The sequence below is a fragment of the Sceloporus undulatus genome, chromosome 5 (genome assembly GCF_019175285.1).
Source record: "Sceloporus undulatus isolate JIND9_A2432 ecotype Alabama chromosome 5, SceUnd_v1.1, whole genome shotgun sequence".
Lineage (NCBI taxonomy): Eukaryota > Metazoa > Chordata > Lepidosauria > Squamata > Phrynosomatidae > Sceloporus > Sceloporus undulatus.
Window position 1 is genome coordinate 168,374,246 of NC_056526.1, and position 10,775 is coordinate 168,385,020.

Genomic DNA, 10,775 nt, shown 5'->3' on the forward strand with positions numbered 1-10,775 from the left:
GTGTGCGTGTGTGCGTGTGTGTGTGTGTGTGATTGTTACATCTGATGATTTACACACATTTTAATACTTTTTCGGTACTGGAAGGGAGAATAAGCTTCTGCTTGGATAGTTTCTGAAGAATTTTGTGTAGCAATATTTGGTTCAAAATAAGGTATCTGCCAACAGGGAAGCCTTTATATTTTATTCCATGTAGTTTATGGAAATGAACCCACAAATGACAATGTAGTGTAAGCTTTATAGGAAAACAATAATAATCTCACCATAATGTATTTTTTCCCTTTTGGGGACACAGCCCCCTATGCCATTATAAGCTCTTTGAAATGTAGAACTTCTTGCCCTCGTACTATGGATAATTATTTCTAAAAAGGCAATTAGCAGTTGCCACAGGCTTAGACAGTAACTCTGCTTTTTTTAGCTGCTTCCAGCACAGAATAAGCACTTTTAAAAAATCTCCATTCTTACAGCAAAATGATGGCATGGTTTTAAGGAGACTGGGGAGAAAGAATAATGATAATGATGGCAGATCATTTTGCATGATATATGAGATAGGGTGTGTGTGCGTGTGTGTGTGTTACAGAATAACCTTCAACCTTAGGCACAACTATATATATGGTGGAGAAAACAGTTACATCTACTTACATGATAACTCACATTCAACAACTGATTCAGTAGATCTACTCTGATTAGGAGTAAGTAGCCACTGTGTCCCCTACAATTTGAAAAGCTTAAAACCAAACTAATTCCTTTAGTTTTGGGTTGGGAATCATGCAACATTCCAGATGTTGCTGGCCTGTCTCTCATAGCAGTCCTAGCCATCACAGCCATTGTTGATGAATGCTGGGAGTTGTAGTCCAACAATATTTGGAGGGCTGCATGGTTCCCACCCTAAGCCTTTAAGGATTTTAAGGACAATGAAACTGAGGGATACAATATTATGTGTTGTGTTGGTGTTATCATTATTGCAGTGTGCCATACACTGCAGACATTTCCTATTGTCCTCAACTTAATTTGGAAAAGTGGGTTAGACGCAAAGCCCCAAAGACATCCAGTGAATATCCTAGCCAAAATTAGAAGGCAAACATTGTTTTCCTATGCCATGCTTAATTTTTTTAAAGCTTTTTTTAAAGTCTCTTTCCATTTAAATTGATCTTAAGAAAGAGAGAATGGAGAGTTGAAGGCTTACACATTAGCAGGCTTATGTTGTGGTGAAATTTCTAGAATGCTAGTGCTTTTATAGCATTGCCTGGTCCCAGAAGCCAGAGCAGCAGATTCATTTAAAAAAAAATTCTCTAGAGAACCAGGCCTCTGTTTGTCAGTATTTGCACCTGCATGAACAGTGAAGGTTGACTTAAACAATGCTGATCAATTCCAATTTTATTCCTGACATCCCCTCCCCCAGTTTCCAGAGGAACCTGTCTTTCCTGTCACTCAGGATAATGATTCCCCTGCAAGCATAGCTGAGAATCCAGAAACTCACTGTAATCTCATCAAGACTTTGATTCCCCAGCAGGGACTGTTGAATTTATATAGCCAGGAGGTTGAAGCACTTTAGCTTCCCACGTTGGTGTGCTCAGCCCACCAAAATGGGCCAATTTCCTTCTGGCTTTTAAACACGGTCCATTTACAGTGGCAAAACCAGAGGTTTTCACTTCACAGATTGCATTTAAATGACTTTGGCTTATTTCTCCCATCTTCTGCTTTCCTGAATTTGACAGTGAATCTAAATTTCTTTCTTTCTTTCTTCCTTTCCTTTCCTTTCCTTTCTTTTCCTTTCCTTTCCTTTCCTGATCAGTCAGTCAATATATAGAGTTCAGCCTCTGAAGCAGAAATCTGTTTAATAATTTCTGTATATTCTGGAAGTTACTGCACCAATATTACAAACTGTATGCAAGTCCAGCTGAATATGAAATATGGACAAGTCACATTTTTGCCTATTTAAGGCATTATGAATTCACAATTTTCCCCCCAGAAATAAATAAAAGTCTCACATATAATGCATAGCTCTCCCGCTCTCCCTGTGAACTTGAGTGAGGTGGGAGATGAGGAGGAAGAAGTAAGAGAATGGGGAGGGTGAGAGAACAATGCAGTTTTGAGTTTTGGCATGGAGTTTTGAGTGGTAAGAAAATAATTGGATGATGGAATAGAGAGCATGCTTATCAAATTTGCAGATGATGCTAAATTAGGAGGGGTAGCGAATAGCCTAGGATCAAGATTCAAAATGACCTTAACAGATTAGAAAGCTGGGCCAAAACTAGCAAAATTAATTTCAACAGGGAGAAACATTGGGATCTCGCCTGGAATACTGTGTCCAGTTCTGGTCACCACATATCAAGGAGGATGTGGGCAAACGTTCCCAGAAGAAGGCAAGCAAAATAGTGAAAGATCTGGAAGCCATGCCCTATGAGGAGCGGCTTAAGGAGCTGGGTATGTTTAGCCTGGAGAAGAGATAGTTAAGAGGTGACATTATAGCCATGTTTCAATATTTGAAGGGGTGTCATATTGAAAATGGAGCAAGCTTTTTTTCTCCTGCTCCAGAGACTAGGGAGCTTGGCTTAGTGCACAGTAAAATAAAATGGCTTACCGCTCAAGCCAAATTCTAGCCAAATTCGGGCTGCACCCTGGTTTTATCACATGACTTTTGCCCCCAAAACTGCCATACGAATACAGCCCAGGGAGCTTTCCAGCTTTGCAAATGGCAGCTGAATCAAGTTCAGGGACCAATATTGGAGTCGGGCTGTACCCACATGACAGCTTTGGGTGCAAAAGCCATACAGTAAAACCAGAGGGCAGCCCAAATGTGGCTTGAATTCGGGAGTGGTAAGTCGTTTTATTTTGCTGTATATATCCAAACTACAGGGAAAGAGATTCCATCTCAGAATTAGCAAGAACTTCCTCATGGTGAGAACTGTTCAACAGTGGAATATGCTGTCTAAGGGTGTAGTGGAGTCTCCTTCTTTGGAGACTGTTAAACAGAGGGTGAATGGTCATCTGTCAAGAGTGCTTTGATTGTGTATTCTTGCGTGGCAGGGGGCTGGACAGTGGATGGCCCTTGTGGTTTCTTCCTACTGTAGGATTCTAGGATTCTATGAAAAGCTGACTGGATTGGATTTCTCTTATCTGCCTAGCTTGGAGGAGTGGGGAAGGAGAGAAAGAAACTGCAGTTTGGCATTGGTGGAAGGAAAGGATTTCCTTTGCCTGCTTAGAAGGGGGTGTGATAGGGAGGAAGAAACTGGAATCTTTCAATCATTGGAGGAATGGGTTTCCTTTGCCTGGCTAGAAGAGGAAGAATGAGAGGAAGAGGCTGAAATCTTGCAATTTTTGTTTGGCTGGAAGAGGATTTCTCTGCTTGTTTAGGCTGGGGAGAAGTGAGCAGCTGGAGTCTTATAATCTAGAATGGAGAGACTTGTTTAGCTTTTAAAAGGTAAGCTCTGATGTTTTACATTTTTAAACACTTTAAAATTTATGGTAGTTTGTGGTTACTTCAGCTCTGTTAGAGTGCATCCCCATGGTTCCCAATGGCTCCCTATTTACATCAATTACAATTTACATCATGAATCCAGGAATGCAACCTCAATATAAATCGTGACTGGCCCGTAAATGAGATTTCTATGCATTTAACAGTGCAAGGATTTCACCTTGGAAAGTGAAATAGTCCTTTGATGACCTACCATGGAATCATGAGACCAGTTAATAAAAGTTGGATTTGGAAAGGGCTACTTTATTGACCTAATTACATTGAAATATTCGTGGAAGAAACAACTGTGGGGGGGGGGGGAGCAACCTGATATGGGGTCAGCTGAGGCCAGATTCCATCCTTTGACTACCTCCTCAGCTATCCTTTGGGTGAAACACTTGACCCTAGGGGGAGCAGTCCTGTCATTTCTGACTTACAGTGACCCTTGGACAAATCTATCATGGCGTTTCCTGTGACTGAGATTGTGTGACTTGCCCAAGGTCATCCAGTGGGTTTCCATTTACACTTTTGTTATTCAGAGAAGTAGTTAAATGCAGGTAGCATTTTATTTGTAACTGGTTACTTTCAAACTGTGTTCTGGATTCACCCTTTTCACCCAAGCCGATGCAGCAAATTCATGGTTCAGTCTTTCCAGAGCCACCGCAACAACATCTGACATTAAAAAAAAAATTACACAGCTTACATTTTTATTGTGCAGCTGATCCTAACAAAGCTCATGGAGAAATGTTGACTGTGTGTGTGTGCGCGTGCGTGCATGCGCGCACACACACGTGTGCTCATGCATACATGTGTGTGAGAGAAGGAAAGAGAAAGCGGGGGCGGGGAGAGTTATTAATGGTGTTGTTGTTAATTGTTATTAAGACTTCTAGTGACCCTATGAATAAGAGACCTCCAGGTCACCCTGTTATCAACAGCCCAGCTCAGGACTAAGGGCTGTGGCTTCATTAACTGAGTCTATCTACTTGCAATGCAAAGCCAACATGCAAAACCAACATATGAAAAGGACAAGATTTATATATTTATTATTTATTTATTTCATTAAAATATTTATATTCATTCCTATATCTGAAGATCTTGCGGCAGATTACTATAAAGCAATTTAAACCAATAAATAACAACAATAATTTAAAAGATTAAAATGTTATTAAATACTTAATCAGTTAAAAACACAGACAATTTAAAAACTGTTGAAACAATTTTAAATAGTGCAGTAAAAGATTCCACTCCTCCTCTTCCTCTCTCTCCACCAATGAGTTAATTGAGTGCAACCTACTTTTGCACTTTGAATTCAGTTTGCAGTAATGGAAAAAAGTTGAGGACAAAGAGGGAGAGTCAGAGGAGCAGAGAGAAACAGGGACATTTTAAAGGTAGCTGTAAAAGTGAGATGACAGAGGAATAAACTAGACTGTCCTTGCCAGATTGGGATATTGAAGTCTGTGATGTATCATTTTGGCGGGATACAAACCGCCATATAGTACGTATCCTATACGTACAAGATAGCAGCGCCCCTTCTACATGGGCGCCGCCATCTTTACGTACTGGACGCATAGCGTCCAGACGTGTCGCGGCGCCTATGACGTCGCGAGTCCGCGCCAGGCGCCTCGCGACGTCATAGAGCTTCTTTTTTGCTCCGCGCGGGAGTCGCGTGGTTTGGCTGCTGCGGCTCCCGCTCGGAGCAAATGGCGGCGGCGGGGGAGCGCCGCAAAGCGGCGGTTTGTACCCCGCCTTTGTTTCATGATATGACCAATATATAATATTTCCAAGATGTGGATGCTTGAACTGTGGACAAAGAATATGGAGGGTCAATTGTTTTTTGCCCATTTAAACAAACTAGTCAAGTTAATCATTATTCAGATCACCTACCTTATTTGTTACTATTACAGAAATACAGAACGTAATTGTTGGATCACTTGTTACTAACAGGTTAGCATTACAGTTACTATTGTGCCATTCAAAATAGTATCTGATTCTCTTCATCTTTGACCAACATAAGGCTGAGTGGACTACTCTGCCTGGAAATACACTTCCTCCCATCCTCACAGACACAGAGTAGCAGACCATCTGCACTGTGCACACATGCCTTGGGTGGGTGCACATAAGCTGTTGTCACTCAACCCCTCTCCCTTCCTCATCTTCCTGTCCCCCAAACAATTGCTGAGCCAGCCTCAGGCATCCATTGAAATGCCAACGCCTCCTCTAGATACTCATGCCAATCCAGCTGGTCCCAGTGCATATCATGTGCCACTGTTTGGAGCATCAAGTTTGGTGAGGGAGTCCTCAATCCCAACCTCAAATCCCATGCACTTACTCAGACTCTTTTCTTTAGGCAAAATGGAGGAAAAAAGAAGGCAGTTTAAATTTTTAGCAGTTTTTTAAAAAAAATCCAGGTAACCTGTTCTCTAAAGAGCCAGTGTGATGTAGTGGTTTGAGTGTTGGACTATGACTCTGGAGACCAGGATTTGAATCCCCTCTCGGCCATGGAACCCCACTAGGTGACATTAGGCAAGTCACACTCTCTCAGCATCAAGGGAAGGCAATGGAAAACCTATTCTGAACAAATCTTGCCAAGAAAACCCCATGATATGCTTGCCTTAGGGTCTCCATAAGTCGGAAACAATTTGAAGGTAACAACAACAACATACACACAACTTGGTCTCTAGTACATGGGTGAGCAACTGTTGAAGTCTAGTGGGGTGCACTGCCCATTGGAGCCTGGGGGTCATTTTCACTATATTATGCATCCCGTGTCAATCTAAGCCCAGAAGGGGCCTTTTTAAAACAACTTCATTTAAAAAAATATCTTAAAATGGCTCAGGGCTCCCAAAACCTGGAGGAAACATAGAGTGCATTTGTGGTCATTTGGGGGTCAAAAATAATTTTTAGGGGGCTGTGGGATTAACAAAAATGACCGCCTCTACTGTAGTGCCCTGGTGGTGCAGTGTTTACAGGGACATAGCCAGGATTTTGGGAAGGGAGGTCCAGACTAAGTGCCACCATTATAATGGGGCTTGGGTGCAGTGGTGTGGTAGCGTGGCGGCATGCACCATTCATTGTATCTAATGGAAGGGGGGTCTGGAGCCCCCACCCCCTTGGCTACATCCCTGGTGGTTAAATGCCAGTACTACAGCCACTCGCTCCCAGTCACAAGGTTGTGGGTTTGATACCAGCCAGGGGCTCAGGGTCAACACAGCTGGGCATCCTCCCATAGGCCACTAAAATTAGTACCCAGTTTGTTGGGGGCAAATAGTTTACACATTGTAAACTGCTTAGGGAGTTCTTAAGTACACTGATAAATGGTATAGAAATGTACTTGTTATTACTATTACTTTAGAGCAACCTACATTTTTAATGTGTCTCCTCTCTTTCCTTGCTTTCCTCCTCCTCTTCCATCTTACCATCCCCCCCTCCTTGTTACTTGCTTCTCTGCTCCTCATTGCTGCACAACACCCCACAAAGAAGGTTCACATGGGTATGCACTGAAGTGACCCTTCCTTCTCCCCATGCCACTACTCAGACAGAGTTTGAACAGATCAAATAACAAGGAACAGACAGAAACCCTATTACATTACACTGAAAAGTAATGAATTGCAGCCCTGGACGTGACAAGCAAAAAGACAAAATTCTAGTTTGTTGCTACAAACAGTAACCGGTTACCAAATTCGCACATTACAAGTAATGTGTTACTTCCAAACTATCCAGTAGATATAATTGAAGCTTGGAGTGAATTACAAGAGAGCCAGTGCTCTTTGCTGTTAACATGGTAAGAACTACAATATAAGGCTATGTTACATCTCTACTACTCAACCTGTCTTTGCTTCATGGAGGAGAAATGAAGAAGAGACCCGTTCAGATCTTATCATGCAAGAGATTTAGCAGCATGGTGCATTTCCAATGCTGCTCCTTGGTGAAACAAATGGGAAAAATGTGCTCGAAACTGCTTCAACATTTCCTGAATCTAGAGTCAAAAAGCACAAACTTTAAGCATCAGCTTTGACCTTCCAATTAACATTTTGCATATTTGGAAACTAAGTTTGATTGACCTTTCCTTCCTCCAATTTGATATGCCATCTAAAAATGCTGTTCATACAGGAGGGGGGGGGGCTGTCTTAGGTCCTTTCATTTTTTGTTGCATGAGAGAAACATTTTTAAAGGTTTTTTTCCCCCTTCAATATCTTGCTCAAACAAGAGTGCTATTTACACGTATGCCCTTTTGTGTTCCTTTGAATTTCATTTGGATGTCTGTGAGTTTCTTGGCACCATTCTGAACTCCATCTCCTTTTATACTCAATTTCTTTATAAATTATACATCCCTGTGCCTTGTTTACTATCAGCAGCCATCTTACAGCCAGCACAGAGCTGTGTGAAAGGTCTGGCAGAAATATGTGCTGTGCTTTTGCTAGCTTTGAAAAGCATGTTTACTTTGCTTTAGGACAAGAAGTGACCATGTGACGTCTCTGCGCATTGGCACAGAACAGGGATACTTAGAGAAAATAAAATCCCATCCTTAAAGGTGGATGTACCAAAGAGAGTCCTAAAGCTCTGAATGAATGTTCAAGTCCTGTTTAAACAGTATTATTAAGACGTTTTCCCCATTTTAAAGCTTGCAGTCACAGGCGGTAGCACAAAATTGATTACTGTACCATAGATTTAGACTGAGTGATGAACATAACATTATGACAGTTCTGTTCTGTCTTAATGAATGACAATTGTTAATAAACGTATTACTTTGATATGGATTTTGCTATTGTTACTTTATTTTTAGGGGGGATGCTTGCTTTGTATCATAATCTTATGCAGTTTTCATTCATTTCAGCAGGGTTTTAGCAAGTTCCCAGTAAATTGTGCTCATCATCTTTACACAGTTATATTGTCCTTTACCCTGTGATATTGCCAAATGATGCATACTGAAGGCAATAAAGGACTCCCACCATCTCCTTGTTAATGAACTGAGTAAACCAAGGTTGCAGTCTTATAGTCATTTGTCTGAGAGGAGGAGTCACTAAACTCATGGGCTTATTTCTGAGAAGATACAAGTAGGTTGCATGTAAGTGTATTTATTCCAAGAAGAGAGATATTGTAGCAGCTTTGAGACTAACTGAAAGAAAGAAATTGGCAGCATGAACTTTCGTAGACCTGCAACTTCATTTCTATACACAAAGGATTTGTAATTTGAATTGACATTCTCACCTACCAATGGCATATATATGTCTGTACCTAGCTTCCGCTCCACCAAATGCATCTGAGGAGGTAGACTGAAGTCTACGAAAGCTCATGCTGCCAATTTCTTTCTTTCAGTTATTCTCAAAGGTTCTACAAAATCTCTCTATGTACTGATTCTACAGACTAACACAGCTATATCTTTGAATTCTGTCCCCAAGTAGTTAATGGCTTTTTACATCAGGCCCCGAGGGTGGTGGTGGTGGTTCCCTTGGTGGCCCATTACGTGACCAGTTGTTTTTTAAATCAATGACACTATACATTGGTATATCTTCAGCAGCTGCTTGTTCTGTTGTGAATTCTTTTCAGCTTGTGCAGCCTGAGGATGTGGGCAGGATTCTTGGAAGTGTGAGGCCGACGATCTGTGCACTTGACCCTTACTCATCTTGGCTAGTTAAAGAGGAGGACAGAGGAGGACAGGCTGAGTGGATGGAGCAGGTGATTAATGCTTCCCTGAGAGACAGAGCTGTGCCATCTGTTTCAAAGTCACAGTGATTACTCCACACTAGATTCTACCATTCTGGGTAATTACTGAACATTGTCCAGTATTCTTGGGTGAGTTGCTTAAATCCAGTCCTAGAATTCCTGGATAAGGTGTATCAAACATATTTCAATCTGTCTCATGAAATGGCTTTGGTCATGCTGTTGGATAATCTGCATTGGGAGCCGGAGAGGTGGAGAGCTTCATTGTTACTTCTGCTGGACCTTCTCAGCTGCATTTGATGCCATCAACCATGATATCCTTCTGGATAGTTTTGCTGGGTTTGGAGAAACCATATTCCAGTGACAGCAGTCTTTGTTGTAGAAGAGTGTCCAGAAGGTGGAGAACAATTATTCATTGCCTTGCCCCTTGACTCAGGGTGTCTGAAATGGTTCTGCCTTAATTAATATTTACATGAAACCACTGTGAGAAACGATATAGACATTTGGATCTGGCTATGTTAAATATGGAAATATCACTCAACTCTACATCTCTTTCCAATCTCTGGTGAGGTTCTGAATCATTTTCAGAAGACAGTGAGAGAATAGCATTAATTTAAGCCAAAAAAGATAGAGATCTTAGTTAGGAAGGTGTCTACATAATAATAATAATAATAATAATAATAATAATAATAATAATAATAATAATAATATAATTATTTATTTCTATTCCGCTTTTTTCTCACAAAACCAAAGCGGATTACAACAAAAGCATGATACAAAGTAAACTCCCCACCAAATAAAGCTTAACTGACATAGTAATAATAATAATAATAATAATAATAATAATAATGCAGAATAAGTATAGAAAGTACAGCGAACATAGTCCAAAATACAAAACATAACAATGCAAGATACATAAACCAAAATACACGACTTAATAATACTTAAGATATAACGTAACGTATTAATCTAACTAACAATATCTAACTCTCTCCTGGCAGCAAAAATACAGTACAATGCAAAATACAAAACAGGAACAGCAACAAGAGACAAGTCCCTTATACTCCCTCAAGCTACTACTAATAATAACAACATTACTCTCAGTTTAAAATAAATTAAACAGTTAAAACAGTTCAAAACCCAGTCAGATGACACACTCCATCTCTGTGTCCACCTCCCTCTTAGAAGACTTCCGTGGGGATGTAGAAGTGCTGGGGTGGTGGTAATTGGAACCGGCGTTTGTAAAGTGCCGCTCTCCATCTCCCCCTCCCTCACAACAAGTTCCAGGGGGACCGAGTTGGTACTGGGCGGGGGGCAGGCTCCGGTCCGGTCTTACTCTCAGGCTGGTGGCCTCTGCTCTCCTCCTGGGCTTCTCCCTTCAGCTGCTGCCGATAGTGTTGGAATGTCAGTCTTGTCTGGAAAAGGTTGAACTCCCCACAGCATGGAAGTGCTCTTTCATTTGACATTGCACCTAGATTACCAGATGTTGATTGTGCCCAGGAGTTCTTTTTCCCAGCATAGATTGGTGTGCCTGCCCACCATGTCAGTTTCTGAGAAGAGCAGGACTGGGCATAGCCATGCACAACTTTTACTGAGACTAGACTGCTGTATCACATTGTGCATGGGGCTGCTTTTGAAGTCTGAAAATTTAATCTAGCAA

The 10,775-nt window shown here is 41.3% G+C and overlaps 1 protein-coding gene across 6 annotated transcripts in view; it reads left to right on the forward strand.

Annotated features, from left to right (window-relative positions):
- LOC121930502 (CXXC-type zinc finger protein 5-like) overlaps positions 1 to 10,775 on the forward strand; it is an 87,834-nt gene that overhangs the window by 61,479 nt on the left and 15,580 nt on the right. For 3 of the 6 annotated variants that reach the window (XR_006103963.1, XM_042466910.1, XM_042466909.1), the window contains exon 3: positions 9,002 to 9,130. The exons of 1 other annotated variant lie outside the window; for it this stretch is intronic. Coding sequence is in view for 4 of the 5 variants with exons in the window: in XM_042466910.1 (XP_042322844.1) it covers positions 9,002 to 9,130 (129 nt within the window). In the remaining variant the exon portion in view is untranslated. Of the gene's footprint in view, positions 1 to 9,001; positions 9,217 to 10,775 lie in introns of all 6 variants that reach the window. 2 more of the 6 variants (XM_042466907.1, XM_042466908.1) reach the window with 1 other exon arrangement.